General features: G+C 37.6%; 1 protein-coding gene across 1 annotated transcript; it reads right to left on the bottom strand.

Moving 5' to 3' along the window:
- On the bottom strand, positions 1 to 12,180 carry Agr3 (anterior gradient 3, protein disulphide isomerase family member). The gene is made up of 8 exons (XM_042695841.1): positions 12,053 to 12,180; positions 8,559 to 8,722; positions 5,279 to 5,342; positions 3,068 to 3,120; positions 2,230 to 2,306; positions 1,950 to 2,013; positions 906 to 989; positions 1 to 50 (listed from the first exon to the last, which is right to left on the bottom strand). The coding sequence occupies exons 2-8, from the start codon at positions 8,662 to 8,664 to the stop codon at positions 1 to 3; spliced, it is 498 nt and encodes a 165-aa protein (XP_042551775.1). The 5' UTR covers positions 8,665 to 8,722; positions 12,053 to 12,180.
- Between the last annotated feature and the right edge of the window lie 4,469 nt (positions 12,181 to 16,649).

Raw genomic sequence — 16,649 nt, forward strand, 5'->3', positions numbered from 1 at the left:
TTACAGCTCGGATTGGATAAGTCTTAAGGCTCTCTTCATGTTTTCTATCACTGAAATCACAGTAAACACGAATTGTGCTATTAGGAATGAAAGGATCAATAACTATGGGATCTGACACAGGCCCTCATAAATGAATAGATTTAATCAATGCTCCAACCAATGTAAACTTAGGACTTACATCAGTCAGCAGGCTGAGCAACTTTTTTTTTTCCTGTAGTCGTGGGGCCTGAACTCTGGGCCTGGGCACTGTCCCTCAGCTCTTTAGCCCAAGGCTAGCACTCTACCACTTGAGCCATAGTGCCACTTCCTTCTGGTGGTTTATTGGAGATAAGAGTCTCATGGACTTTACTGCCCAGGGTGGCATTGAACCATGATCCTCAGATCTCAGTCTCCTGACTTGCAAGAATTACAGGCATGAGCCACCAGCACCCAGCCATCAATTTTTTTTTTAATATGAGCAATTGTATTGGAGGAGCTTTGAGGGAGTATCATTTTCTTTTTAATCGGTTATTAAACTGATCTGGCATTCATTGCTGGAGTCAAGAGGCATTGTCCTTTTAAATATCATTAATAATGACCTACTTACAGATGTTAGGGACAGAGTAAATATTTCATTAACACTGGAGGAAATAACATGGGATTTCTGATATGAGGAGAATGGCTTCTCAAGGTCTATGTCATTTTAATGTGTATGAAAGTGTTTTCAGTGATCTCAAAATTTAGTGATCTTAAGAACTTTCAGATATTCCTGTGAAAGCAGAGCTGACTCTGGCAGCTAGGAGTTTACATTTTGCATATCAGAAGCACATGTGGATTGTGGGTAGCAATGATGTTGTCATCGTTGGCCCTTTTAATAGTCAGGGGCCAGCTTGTGCCACTGTCCAAGGTAATTTATGAATACTTACATACAGGCACATCTTGAGGTTCATATGTGAACAATCTATTAGAATATCTTCCAGTTATATCAGCTCTGACTGTGAGAGAAGGGTCTGAAAGGAAAACAGATAATTCCTAAGAGACTGCTTTACTCATTAATAAATGAGTGATCCTTATAGATTGAGAGAGAGAGAGAGAGAGAGAGAGAGAGAGAATATAGACAGACAGACAGATAGATAGATAGATAGATAAATTTGGTAATAATGCTGTGTAAGCCTGATCTCTGAGACTCCCTGTCCACATCCACTAAAAGTATATACAGCCTTTGGAGTAGCTAAATGCCCTCCTTCCTTCCTTCCTTCCTTCCCTCCCTCCCTCCCTCCCTCCTTTCTTTCTTTCTTTCTTTTCTCTCTCTCTCTCTCTCTCTCTCTCTCTCTGTACCAGGATTCAAACTCATAAACTTGCAAACTCATTTGTTTTACTTGCTCAGCTGGTGCTTTACCACTTGAGCCATGGCTTCAATCTAGCATTTTGCTGGTTAATCAGAAATGGAATTTCAGTGGATTTTTCTGCTTAGATCTGCTTTGAACTGAGATCCTCCAGATCTCAGCTTCCTGAGTAGCTAGGATTATAGGTGTGAGGCTTCAGTGCCAGGCTGGGACTTCTTCAAGCCCCTGAGAATAACTCTGTCTTTCTCTCTATTCTAGAGGTCCCAAATAGCCTTTGAGGAATTATTCTTGAGCATGCTAACCAAATTTATAGTTTTCATACATGTAAATTTATGGTCAATTAATCTGTTGATTCAACCAAGTTGAATTAATCTGGGTTGGTACACTGCTAAAAGAATATTTTTATATTTTCTTAGCAGCATAAATTGCTTTTAAAATGCTTAAAATTTATAAATAATAGATACAGTGTATTTGGATATAGAACTAACTAGTGAACAGTAACTTCAAACTGTCTTCTCTTTAAAAAGAATAATAACCTTAAACTAGCATTTCAAAGTGCATGAAAGCAAGATGGCTAAGATTCCTACTGACTTTGTAAAGTGACCCGTGAGTTCACACACATACCAACAAACATGATTCTAGGCACATACTGCCCATCCGGTGACAAGTTCTTATCAGTGGTCTCATGCTAACAGAAGAAAGAAATGAGTGTTACGAATTGGATCATTTTGACATTCAATATAAAATATTTCCTGCAAATTGAATTTTCAGTACATCCTAAACTCTTCCAGCTCTGTGTAATAATCTGTATCAAATAATGCTTAGCAATACGGCTTGTGGAAAAGAGATTGGTCAAAATTTCCATTAAATTATGATATTAAGAAAATATTAAATGTTCACATACCACAAGATTCAGCATGATGAAGTCATTCTGAGCCATTTCTTGAATTTCTTCATTTTGGGCAAATACTTTTTTTAGTGCTGTAGGGGTAACCCAAATGCTAGTTTTAGGAAGCAAGACATCTTCAATGTATCATAGAAAAATACGGCTAACGTTTTACATTGTTTGCGTGAATTACTTGGGTTCAGGAAATTCTTTGGTCCTCCTTGTCATTTAGTCCCTGGTTGGAGAGCAAGGAGTGACAGGGTCTGTCCAGGAGGCATCAGGGGATCATCACATTAAGGAACTCTTAAGTTTTATAAGTTCATGTAGCTCTTGGATTCACTGATTAAAGCAGCTCCTTCAGGAAACTTTCTCAATTGTTCCTCTCTTTCTTTTTTCCCCTCCTTTTCTCCCTCCTTTTCTCTCTCTGCCTTCCTTCCTCCATCCCTCCCTCCCTCCCTTTCTTCCTTCTTTCCTTCCTTCCTTCATTCCTTCCTTTTCTCCTTCCTCCCTCCTTGCCTTTCTTCCCCTGCACTGTCTTTAGAAGAGGAATGTCACATACCAATTGGCATAGAAAAAAATAAACATTTATTTATTTTTTGGTAATGGGTTGAACCTGAAGTGTTGCACCTGCCAGGCAAGCACTTTGCCACTGAGCTACATCCCAGCCGAAATAAATTATTTAATAGATCACTAACTACCTTGGTAATCTTTATGGATCTTCGTAAGATAGTGGTACTCTGACAGTTACCTTTCTTTTAATGGATTTGCTGAGTGCCTCAATTCCTCTTGCCAGCCACTCTTTCTACACACACACACACACACACACATACACACAGGTCTTAGGAACTAAAATTACCTTGGCAATATTGACAGTCCTCCAAGTGGTGAATAACCATCAGTGGTTTGTTACTAAGAAAGAAAGTGTGGAATTTAGTAAAGTGATTGACATTGAGTCAAACCATATAATGGAATTTAAACACAATCTTTGCGTCCTTTCAACAAGACTTAAACATCTGCTTACAAGTCTTAGCCATTTGTCTACAACAGTTCTAAGTAGGGCTCCACAATTCACCTGATGAATATCACAAAGGGCATATTAGAAATATAAATTCATAGGTTCCACCCAATCTAATCAATCATCAGAATGTTGCCCAGGAACCATTGTTTAACAAGCTTAGCAGGTGATTATTTGTATATGAAAGTGCACATAAAAATAAATAGGTAAATGAAAGTAACATCTTCAGAGATGAAGGGATGTTATGAACAAAATGTTAAATTCCAATGAATTTCACAAGAGTCAAATACTGCTCATTATTTTCATTTTTATTCTAGCTTTTACAAAAAGGCAAGTAATATTCAAATATCTTCATACCCGCTCATTCTGTGCCAAACTACAACTTGCAAGCAACCTAAATAGGAGTTCCTTATATTTTTTTTCAGGGACATCTGGATTTTAACATTGAAAATGTTTTTGTGGTTTTTGTTTTGTTTTCTCTTTTGGCAGAAGTAGGTTGCTTTGTGCTTGGTAGGTAAGTTGCAGTACAACTAAAACTACATCTCCCTTTGCTTTATTTTCTGTTTTCTATCTCATGATTTTTGCCTGGGTTGGGCCTTGGACCTAGATCCTCTACCTTCCAGCACATCTGGGATTCCAGGCATGCATCACCATGGCTTGGTTTTTGAGATATGGAAGCACTGCTAAAATTTATATATTGCTATTGTATCCTGATTATATACGTTACTGAATTCATATGTTAGTTCTGTTAGTGTTTTGGTGGAGCCTTTTAGGTTTTTATTCGGCTGTAGGCAGACTGAACTGCTTAACTTCTGTTTCCAACTTGTCTGACTTTTTCCTTTTGCTTTTCTTTAATGACATTGGCTGGGAGTTTTTGTACCATTTATGTGCGACTTTGTATGAGGATAATTCTGACCTCAGTCAGAACTATTATCTCTATTTCATTTTTTTGAAGAACTTGATAATGCATCAATTCTTTTGGGGTCCGGTAGTGGGGCCTGAACTCTGGGCCTGGGCGCTGTCCCTCAGCTCTTCAGCTCAAGGCTAGTGCTCTACCACTTGAGCCACAGCACCACTTCCGGCTTTTTTCTTTTTGCTTATGTGGTGCTGAGGAATTGAACCCAGGGCCTCATGCGTGCAAGGCAAGCGCTCTACCACTGAGCCACCTTCCCAGCCCAATGCATCAATTCTTTAAAGTTTAGTAGTATTCATAACAGATTCTAGACTTTATTTGTAGATTTTTTTAAGCTCATGTATAAAATTTCTTTATTCATTGGTTTGTTTAAATTTTCTGTTTCTTTAATCTTGGTATATTTTAAATATATGTTTTTGAATGTGTTGAATATAACTTACATAATAGGCTCTTTGTATACTGTAACATAAATGTTTTTTAAAATTATTTCTGATTTTATTTATTTGACTCTATTCTCTTTTTCTTAGCTTGTCAGCCAGGTTGGTTGATTTTGACCATCTATTTCAAATCCAGTTCATATATTTGCTGATGTCTAGTTTCTCTAGTTGCCTTTTAACTTAGGTCTGCTCTGAGCTTTTATTTTTCCTTCTTACTACTAACTTTGGGCTTAGCTTGTACTTGTTTTTTCAATTATTTGAGACATATTAGATTGTTTATTTGAGATTTTCTTCATATATTATTATAAATTTCCCTCTTAGAACTGCTTTTGTTGCATCCTATAAATTTTAGCATGTTAAATTTCCACTTTCATTTGTCTCAACATAGTTTTAATTTTCCCTTTTATTTTTTTCTTTGGCCCATTGGTTGTTTAGGAACATATTGTTCATTTTGGGACTTTCTGGAATCCTTGCTTCTTGCTAGTTTTATATTGCTATCATTGGAAAATAAATTTGATATGATTTTTTCTTCAATTTGTATAGGCTTGTTTTATGCCCTAACATCTGATTTATTCTGGAGAATGTTCCATGTACAGTTAAGAAACATGTGCCTTCTGCTGCTACTGGATGCAATGTTTTCACATTTTGGATTTTCTATGAGACAACTGCATAGTTTGTTAAATTAATGGAGAGGCATTTTACCTTTTTTTAGCGTGAAAGAGACCTTCTTCATAAGTTTGTACCCAAGTAATGTCATCTCCCCATCCTGAAATAAGAAGGAAAAAAAATCAGTGCATGAATGCAGGTCTACAGCAAAGCTTTGAAATATACAAAAGTTTACAGAAGTACCAAGCTCCTAGTTGACATATAGAGTAAAGAATCCTCAACTATAATGGGATATGAAGGGGTAGTACACTTTTATGTTATAGTGTGGATTTGAGCCCGTTTCAAACATGACCTTGAATGCAGTAAGTACTTAATAATGCTGCTATGGTGGCTGAAAGGACATCTTTGGTTTATGCAAAAGTTGTGGTTCTCAGAATCTGCAGAAAGTAACAGTTAATCTTTGTCTACTTTGTAAAACTAATAGGAATCCTTTGGGCTGTATTCCCAAGTGCCCTTTGTATGGTAAGCACAGAGACATGCTGACCTCTTCTTAGGCCCAGCACATTGTGAGAAAAATGACTGCCAAGTTTTCCTCTGAGTTCTAGCTTTGACAAAAAAAAAATCTCTGATGTAGGAATTCCATTACTGAAAACACAATTAAACACAGGTCTTTATTACAAACATCTACAAGACTGGAGCAGAGGGAAATAGAACATGTTGAATAGCAAGAACCAATTAGCCTAAAAAGAAGAGATGTGAGCAGTTGGGGATGTATTTTTGAGATGAAAGAGTAAGACACTGTAAAGAATGCATCAAATATCCAGAAATATTGTGAATTATTTTCAGGAACTGTCTCAAACCATCCATGAAAAAAATTGGACTAATGTAAAAGTAGAAGTATTTAAGGGGCTAATTTTGGCCCAGATTTTCATCTGTGTTTCTGACATTACCAGGCTGCAGTGTCTGGTTTTGATATCAGGGATAATTAATAGCCAGAAGTCATGAGGCAAAATTATGAGGCAAGCAGAAGATCATTCCATATTGTTTGGTATTTTTTTAATTTGTTCTTTGGCAACACATTTTAGAAAATATAATTTTTACATACTGATACCAATCACCCTTTGGAAGTGTGGATTATTTTTGATATATTCTCACACTGCACAAACATCACACACTGCGAAATAATTCCAGGTCATTTTGTCACCTCAAGGAAAACCTTGTATTCATTAGCTATTGCCCTTACCCCGGTTTCACCATTAAATGCAGGCACACAGAGTGCTGATGTCTTCAGATTCTATAGCATCTGTACTATTCTAAACTATAGTTGTTTAGCTAAATAGTGGAAGGCTTTTAGGACAATTACTACTTTAGTTTTTGGTGTTTTAAGGTTATTTATTTATTTTTGTTGGTCATGGAGCTTGAACTCTAGGCTTGGGCACTGTCCCTGAGCTCTTCAGCTAAAGCCTAGTGCTCTATCACTTGAGCCACAGTGTCAGTTCTGGTTTTCAGGTGGTTAATGGGAAATAAGAGTCTCATAGACTTTCCCACCTGGGATGACTTTGAACTGCAATCCACAGGTTTCAGACTCCTGAGTAGTTCAGATTACAGGCATGAGCCACCAGCCCCTGGCTGTTTTAAAGTTATTAAGCTCATTGTTTTTATAGTTATTGTTCTTATAATGAAAGCTATATGACAAGTTCTATCTGGGAAAGTATTAAATCTTTTAATTATTTCTTCTGGAAAAATACATATTTTTTTAGACGTGCAGTTTGTGTAATCAATAAACTAAAGGTGAATTAATAAACCTAAGTAAATGATGGTCATTTATTGATACACAACACCTCTATGAATAAATAAATAAATTAGAAGGTAAGTCAGTTTTTAGAATTTGAATTGTGCTTTAGTTTTCTGTTTTTGTTTTTTGGCTCCATTCACATTACAGTTCCAAACAGCAGTTGAGAACTTTCTGGTTATACTCATTATTTTCAATTAGCCATGTAGGGATAAATAATTGTGGTCTTATTTCTGTTATCTGGAGATACAGTAGTCAATTTTGAGAATTTTAAAGTATAATTTTTAGCTGGGCGCCAGTGGCTCATGCCTGTAATCCTAGCTACCAAGGAGGCTGAGATCTGAGGATTGAGGATCAAAGCCAGCCCAGGCAGGAAAGTCCGTGAGACTCTTATCTCAAATAAACCACTAGAAAACCAGAAGTGGCGCTGTGGCTCAAACGGTAGAGTGCTGGCCTTGAGCTGAAGAGTGCAGGGACAGCGCCCAAACCCAGAGTTCAAACCCCACAAAAAAGTATAATTTTTAACATATGAAGATACATTTGTTTCTTAAATGAAGTAAGACAGTAAGTACAAAAATACAAATATTTAAAACCTGTCAAAAATGATAAATCTAGATTACAATGTTTAAAAACACTGAAATTGCTTTTCAAGTCATAGCAAGGATTTGGTTACCTTCAGGAGTTGAGTAATGTACAATTTTCTAGGTATCCTTGTATACAAAAAAATCCAAGTTATTTTCTTGCCTTAATAGAGGACTAGGCTGAGTGCCAGTGGCTCATGCTTATAATCCTAGCTACTGAGGACATTGAGATCTGAGAGTCAAGATTCAAAGCATTCCAGGCAGACAAATCAAATCAATTAACCAGCAAAAGCCAGAACTTGAGGTATGGTTCGAGTCACAGAGCAGAGCTCAGCCATGAGTAAAAAGCTTTGTGATCACTAGAGAGTTCAAGCACCTATACTGGCACAATGAGTAACCAAGTAAGGAAGAGAGTAACCAAATAAATAAGGGGCTATAGACATCCTACCAGTTCTTCACTATTTTGACAAAGATGAAGTAAATCATTACTTCCTTTCCTCCTCTCTTCTCCTCCCCTGCCCCTCCCCCTTTCTCTCTTTCTTTCCTTCCCCCTCTTCCACTTCCTCCTTTCTCCTCCTCCCCTGCCCTATCCCCCTTCCTTCTTAAATTGTTCTTGTTCTGAAAGTTAATTTGATCACTGTTTAAAATAATGACTCCCTTCTATTTCATTGTTTTGGCTTTTTCTTTTCCTTTCTTTTCTTTTTAGATTAGGTTTATTTGACAACTGAGTGCCAGCGGTTCATGCCTGTAATCCTAGCTATTCAGGAGGCTGAGATCTGAGGATCACAGTTCAAAGCCATCTGGGCAGGAAAGTCTGGGAGACTCTTATCTCCAAGTAACCACCAAAAAAGCTAGAAGCTAGAAAAAAAAAGCTTTGAAATCACATACAGCAAGCATCTTTCAGTTAATTATTTGCTTTCTGACTAGACTATGGGTGAAGATACTATATATTTTTTAAAAATCCAAATGACTGGAATTAGAAAATCAAAGGAGATTGTCTTACCTCTGGAAAGCGTCTGAGGAGGTCTTTTTGCCTTTTTGATTGCAATAGCAAGGTTGGAAGACACTGTGACGTGTAAGAGGCAGAGGGTCAAAGTTGAGTGTAACATCCTGTCTTCTAGAAAACCCCTCAGAAGCAACTGGATGGCAAAACATAGTTTTCAGAACCTAGTAGATTTGTTCAGAACATTAAGACATTTACCAAGAGTTGGACAAAACATACTAATTGATGGCTCTTTGATTGTACATAGGATAATCACCACCTAGAGCTTTCAAGAATTTTGTCAGTTTCAAGAAAGTTCAGTGGGCAGAATATTATGATGACATTGAAAGAGAATAGTATCCTGCACAGGATGCTGTGTGTGAGCCATACTACTCAGTTCCATAATGGAACTCAAATAGCATCCTATTTGTTAGTCCTAGCTAAGCTGAAGCATGCAATAAATAGCAAGATGAAAACTAACACACAAAAAAATTGTCCTTGCATTCTTCTGAGCCCAAAACATTTGAACTCTACAAGAAAGTAAGATTGTGAATGAGCAAACACTGCTTGAAAAAGATCAGAGGTAAAGTAGAATACAGATGACTCTTGTCATTAATACCCTTTCTCACAGGCCATTCTCACCTAGCCTGTTGCTCTTTCAGTGATAACTCAGCTCTTAAGTAAAACCAAGTAAAAACATATTGCTATCAGTCAGTCAATCAATCATATATATATATATATATATATATATATATATGTATATGCACACACAAGAGTAAAAATAATTGTGCATATGTCGTTCAGATTTAAAGGTTTTCTAAAGTATTTTTTTCTTTTTGACTTCTGCTATTTGATAATGAATTCTTCACCAAAATAATTAAATTATCTAGACAAGCTTGACATTGGTGACTCACACCTGTAATCCTAATTATTCAAGAAGCTGAGATCTGAGGATCCTGGTTCACAGCCAGCTTGGGAAGACAAATCCAAGAGACTCTTATCTCCAAATAACTAGCAAAAAGTTGGAAGTGGAGGTGTGACTCAAGTGGTAGGGTGCCATTCTTGATTCAAAAAGGTAAGGGAGAATGTCAGGCCCAGAGTTTAAGCCCTAGTGCCAGCACACAAAAGAGAAAAATAGTAACAAAGGAAGAGAAATATAGCGAATGATTGTTTACTGTTTCTATTCAAACATGAAAGTTGATGTACTTAATTGCATTAAGTATCATGGAAAATTGAAAGATTAATAAAACATGATTTGCTTTGGTAAGAGTTGTGCCAGCTATAATAGTCTAGTTAATGTAAGAGAGCAGGTATAATCATCAAAGACAACAGCAGCTTGGTGGAGAGGTTTATAGATGTCCAGGTTTCCGTAGGTAGTTCCTCTTCCTTCTCATTATAGTATTTTCCTCTGAAAAGTGATGTACATATTTGTTTCCTCTCTGAACTGCAAAGATTTGTCATGCTAGGTTAGCCTTACTCATTGCCTCTCATCTTGCTGAGGGTCAGGTGGCCATGGCAGGGGACAGCTGACAACAGAAGCTCTCAGTGGACTTAAAAGAATATAACCAAATGTCCACAATTAGTTGTTTTGAGGTGTTTTCTTTGTTTGTTTGTTTGTTTTTTTGTCTGTCATGGGGCTTGAACTCTGGGACTGGTTGCTGTCCAGCAATTCAGCTCAAGGCTAGCACTTTACCACTTGAGCCACAGCGCCACTTTTTCTGTTTATGTGGTGCTGAGGAATGGAACCCAGGGCCTCATGCATGCAAGGCAAGCGCTCTACCACTGAGCCACCTTCCCAGCCCCACAATTAGGCTTTATAAACACTGGCCAATTGGCATTTTTTTTTTGTCAGGGGGGAAGGGTTTTACTTTTCAAAAGTAACCTAATCAAGCCATGTACTTCAAAATTACATTAAAATTTTGCATTTCAGAACAATAAATCAAGCATTTATTATTTCCTTTATCTCAGGCAGTAAAAAAACAAAACAACCAAAAACAACCTTGTTAAGCAGTAATCATAGAGCTTGACAAGGGTTTCAATTTAAGTTCCCATAACTTACTAAGCTATGAAACATGCCAGAGTGTCATCTTGTACTTTTAACTTCTAGTCATCCTGTGCCTGAAAGTCTGAATCAAGAAAGGGTAGATTTTAAGGAGGGGGAGGTGTAAGGTGAAAGAAAAAGTGATCCAAGTATATTAGATAAGTGTGTGGAAATATAATGAACCCCCTTTGTGCAATTGACACACCCTATAATCCTAGCTACTCAGGAGGCTGAGATCTGAGGATCATGGTTCAAACCCAGCCTAGGCAGGAAAATCTGTGAGACTCTGATCTCCAATTAACCACCAGAAAACCAGAAGTGCTGCTGTGGCTCAAGTGGTAGAGAGCTTACCTTCAGCTGAAGAGCTCAGGGATACCACGCAGGCCCAGTGTTCAAGCCCCACGACCCCTCCCTCAAAAAAAGGAGGGGGGGGGCCAGGAAATGATAGAGTTTTAGCTGGAGGAAAAAGAGATGTACCTGAGTCACAAAGTCCAATCGGGACAAGGAAGGGCGTCTCACTGCTGAGAGACTGAGCCACCGTTGAGGATAGTTGTAACCTGAGTCCCACAGGCTTCTAGAAGCTCTATGGAATCAGTTATCAGAGGCTCATAAAGCTCTGAAATCCTATAATGTTCTGAGCCTCTAGTTATATTTCTCGAGAAGAGGATCCAAAGGATCTTAGACATAAAAAGAGGTTTAAAAAGGGTCAGGAAAAAAGCTTGAGGAGAAGAATCTCCAATAAAAAAGAGAAAGTATAATTTTATCACTTTGCTATTTTAAGCCTGCCAAGCTTAGTGTTGAATGGGAGGCAAATTATTATTAAGTTCAATTATTTGTTTACTTTTGTCAAGTATCCTCTCCCTTCAAAATAAAAATTCTGGTTTGCTATTTTATGTTGCTTGATAATAATCTGTTAGAAGTAAAAAGAAGTTGTATGTTGCTTGGTTTAGTTCAACTTTATGTCTGTAGTAAAAGAAGTATGCCTTGCTGAGGGTCAGATGATCCAGTAGGAGACAGCTAACCACAGCGGCTTTCGGTGGACTTAAAAAGAATGCAATCAGATGTCCACAACTAGGTTTTATAAATATTGATCAATTGGCATTTTTCATCACAAGAGAGGATTTTACTTTTCAAAAGTAACTTAATCAAGCCATGTACTTCAATATTGTATTAAAAGTTTCTATTTCAGAATAAGGAAACTTTTAAAATAATACAAGGAAGAACTCTTGGTGGTACTCATGCAAGGATTTTTAAAGAGATACCGTTGGTTAACTCCAGTTTATTCGGCTATCATTACAATGAAGAGAGACTAAAACTATGAAGCCAGTTCAGCAGCTGAAGAAAAACAAACAAGTTTCATTTCCCTTTCCCCATCCTCTCCTGAGAGCCTTCCTGCTAAATAGCAAAAACTGATCATTTGAATAGAACAGACCTTGAAGACTGATTAAGTAATCTGGAAATTTTGCTTGCTTACCAGAACTGGCCAGTGCTTGTGTTGCAAGGGTATCCTAGATGTGTCTGGTTACAAAGGTTGTGTATTTTATAGCCCTACACATGCACCTGACGTACCATCGCACCTGCATAGAAACAGGAGCGCTGTTATCGGCAAGCTTACAGAAACTGGCTTGTCTGAAAACCTGTACTTTGTTCCAGGAGAACTTCTCCCAGTAAAGAAAAAAAAATCAAACCAACAAAGGTCTTGTCTCTCTAGATTAAGATTAAATGTCTTCATAAAATGAAACCAAAGGCCATCTCTGTGCTGCTTTCTCCTATGTCTTTCACTTTCTAGAATAGTTGAATATTTGCCTGGATTTCAGTACCATAAAAAAGAGGGAGAGCAAGAAAAAAAGGGAATGCGATTAGAAACTGTACACCATTGTTCTCTGAGAGGTTTGTAGATTAAAAATAAAGCAAATAGGAATTCCTCAGGGTTTCTCTGTTTCCAGAAACATAATTAACAGCTAAAGAGGATCAAGTTCTTCTTTTCTTTCTGAGAGAGAAAAGGAGAGAAACGAATAAAAATACTATTTTCAAAACTTCCATGATTTGATTAATTTTCACAGTCTTTTATGAAAAGTCTTCACTTGATTGTGTAAAAAAAGAAAAATAGGAAAAAAAGGCAACTAGGTTTATTTAGATTTTTTCTATTAAATATTATACAATTAAATAACAACAAATTAGAATGATCTTGGTCAGGGGACTAAGAAATATGATCCATTTTGTTTTTGTACACCCCAACAGTAAAAATGGTCTTTACTCTCTTTTTCTTTTTTTGCTGCCTGTCCTGGGGCTTGTACTCTGGACTGGAGCTCTTTCACTGAGTTTTTTGTGGGTTTTTTTTGGTCCGTCGTGGGTCTTGAATTCTGGGCTTGGGTGCTGTACTTGTGCTCTTCAGCTCAAGGCGAGGATTCTACCGTTTGAGCCACAGTGCCACTTCCAGTTTTCCAGTGGTTTATTGGATATAAGAGTCTCACTAACTTTCCTTGCCTGGGCTGGCTTTGAACCATGATCCTCAGATCTGTCTCCTCAGTAGCTAGGATTACAGGCATGAGCCACCGGTGCCCGGCTGTCCCTGAGTTTTTATTCTCAAGGATAGTGCTCTACCACTTGAGCCACAGCTTTACTTCCAGCTTTTTGTGGATAACTGGAGGTAAGAGTCTGATGGTCTTTCCTGCCAATGCCCAGGCCCTGAGTTCAAGCCTCAGGACTGGCACAAAAATCAATCAATCAATCAATCAATCAAACAAACAAAGCAAATCAACAGTTGGATAGAGTCCCCTAAAATCACCATTAGGCACATAGCTGGGATAGTCTTAACCTTGTTCGTGACTAGCAATAGTTTATAGATAAATCCCTTAATACCTGATATCCTTGTTAAGCTATTACACAGTATTCATTTTAGTAGATAAAAATGTGAGAATAAAAAAAGAGGAAGTAAATTATTTATGGTGGCAGTCTATGTCCCTTGGCAGCTCAGCTGATTGATTTGTGAAGATATAAATGTTAAATTTATCCCTACCCCAGGACAACTTTGAGAGTAAAAGGAAATACTAAAAGTCATTAAAATAATGACTCAGGGCCTGAGTGTTGTCCCTGAGCCTCTTTGTGCTTTAGGCTAGTGCACTATCACTTGAACCACAGCACCATTTATGGTTTTTGAGTAGTTAATTGGAGATAATAGTCTCATGGGAACTTTTCTGCTTGGGTTGGCTTCAAACTATGATCCTCAGATCTTAGCCTCCTGAGTAGCTAGGATTACAGGCATGAGCCATCAATGCCCAGCTTGAAAATATATTTTTAAAAATATTTAAAAACTGGCCAGGTACCAGTGGCTTATGCCTGAAATCCTAGCTACTCAGGAGACTGAGATTTGAGGATTGTAGTTCAAAGACAGCCCGGGGAGGAAAGTACATGAGACTCTTACTTCCAATAAAATACCAGAAAACTGGAAGTGGTGCTGTGGCTCTAGTGGTAGAGCACTAGTCTTGAGCTCAAGAGCTGAGGGAGAGCATCCAGACCCAGAGTTCAAGCCCCACGACCAACAAAAACATTCTTTAAAATATGTACTTTGGCTCATTATATCAAAATTATTTTTGTGTACATTTATTTTGATTTTGCTTGTTGTTTTTGTTAATCATGGGGCTTTAACTCAGGGCCTGGTCCCTAGTCCCTGAGCTTTTTCCATTCATGGCTAGTACTCTGCCATTTTGAGCCACAGTGCTGCTTCTGGTTTTCTGGTGGTTAATTGGAGATAAGAGTCTCACAGACTTTCCTGCCCTGGCTGGCTTTGAACTGTGATCCTTTAATCTCATCCTCCTGAGTAGTTAGGATGATAGGCTTGAGCCACACGTTGCTGATCATTTTCTTAACTGTACTTGACTGACACCAGTGGGCTATTATTTTTCTGTTACCAGCTCTTTCATTTTTCTACATGATCCTCCCTACACTCGGCTTTTTATTGTTTGAGAAGGGGGAAGGTGGCTCTCAAACTTTTTACCTATGAACATTTTACCTAAACGGGCATTGAACCACAATCTTCTCAGTCGAAGCTTTCTGAGTAGCTATGATGATAGGTATAAACCACCACACTCTTTTCAATGCTTCTGCTTTTAAATAGTGGATTTTTATTATGATATTTCATTATGACATTTTCATACATGCATACAACGTCCCTTGTTTATGTGCACCTCCGTCATACCTTCCATCATATTCACTGTCTCCTCCTGCTGGCTGCCTTCCTTTCTGCCAATAGTCTTAATTTCTCAAATAAGAGAAAACATGTAATATTTGCTTTGCTAAGTCTGGCTTATTTCCTTAAGATGATGATCTCTAGTCCCAACCATTTTCATGCAAATGATATAATATCATTCTTCATTATGTATAACAATCCATTGTGTATACCATGTTTATCCGTTCGCTCATTGGTAGACACCTGTGCTGATTCTGTAACTATTTTGAATGGTGCTGCAATAAGTGTGGTTCAAAGGTGTCTTCCTTGTGTGTTGCCTCTGATTCCTTTGGGTATAGACCCAGGAGTTATCTTACAGCTGGATCATGAGGTCAGTTTACTTTTTTTGTTGTTGTTGATCCTGATGCTTGAATTTGGTGCCTGGATGCTGTACCTGAGCTCTTTTGCTCAAGGCTAAGTAAGCTCTACCACTTTCAGAAACAGCACCACTTCTGGTTTTTCTGGAGTTTCCCGAACTTTCCTGCCCTGGCTGGCTTTGAACCGGAACCTCAGAAATCAGCCTTCTGAGTAGCTAGGATTATAGGCATGAGCCACCAGCACCCAGCTTACTTTTAGATTTTTGAGGAGCATCCATATTGCTTTCCATGGTGGCTACACAAGTTTACATTCCCACCATCAGTGCATGAGAGTTCCTTTTTCCAGATTCCATACTGGCATTTGTCCTTGTTTTCTTGAGGATTGCCATTTATTCTGACTGGGATAAGATGGAACATCAATGTAGTTTTGATTTTCATTTCTCTAAAGATTTTGGACAAGTATTTTTGACCATTTGAACTTATTCATCTGAAGTGTTTGTTCAGTTTAATTAATTTATTGACTGGGTTACCTGATTTTTGGAGTTTAATTTTCTGAGTACTCCATGTCATCTGGCTATTAATCCCTTGTCAGCTGAAGAGCTGGCAAAGATTGTCTTACATCTTGTGAGTTACCTTCTTATTGTCCTCATTGTTTCTTTTGCTGTGAAGGTACTTTAGAAGTCAGTGCAATCCCCTGATTGTATTGAGGTTTCTAACCCTCAGTTCTTGCTGTTATTATCTATACTACTGTAATCTATTCAGAAAGTGTTTGACTGTGCCTAGGTCTGAGGTATTTTACCTATATTTTTCTGTAGCTAATTCCAAAGTTCCAGGTCTTTAGTCCATTTTGAGGTTGTTTTTTTTTTTTTTTTTTTTTAATACAGAGTGAAGTAGGGATCTAATTTCAGTCTTCTACATGTGGAAAGCACAACACCATTTGTTTAAAAGGCTGTGTTCTCTCTAATATGTGTTTGGAACATTTTTTTTCTTCTTGAGACTCAGATGTCAGTATATGTGTTGGCATATTTCTGGGTCTTCTATTGTCTTTCACTGGTCAAAATATCTACTTTTGTGCCAGTACCATGCTGTTTTGCTTCTATGACTCACTGTAGTATTACTTGAAATTAGATAATGTGATATTTTTAGCATTACTCTTTGTGCTTAGGATTGCTTTGTCTCTTCATTTGTAATCTAATATGAAATTTATGACTGCTTTTTTCCTAGTTCTGTTAAGAGTGTGACTGGACTATCTGGATATTGAACTCAATCTGTAGATGCTTTTGGTAATATGGACATTTTATGGTATTAATTCTGATCCATAAAGATGAGAAGTTTCCATTGTTTTCTTGTTTTCATTGTGCAGGTCTTTCATCTGCTTGGTTAGGCTATTTCCAGATGTTTTATTTTTTAAGACTATATGAATGATATTGTTTTCTGGATTTCTTTACAACCTATTCATTGTTGACATATAGAATTTATTTATTTATTTATTTTGGGTCCGGTCGTGGGGCCTGAACTCTGGGCCT

The sequence above is a fragment of the Dipodomys spectabilis genome, unplaced genomic scaffold (genome assembly GCF_019054845.1).
Source record: "Dipodomys spectabilis isolate Male_0828 unplaced genomic scaffold, ASM1905484v1 ptg000190l, whole genome shotgun sequence".
NCBI lineage: Eukaryota > Metazoa > Chordata > Mammalia > Rodentia > Heteromyidae > Dipodomys > Dipodomys spectabilis.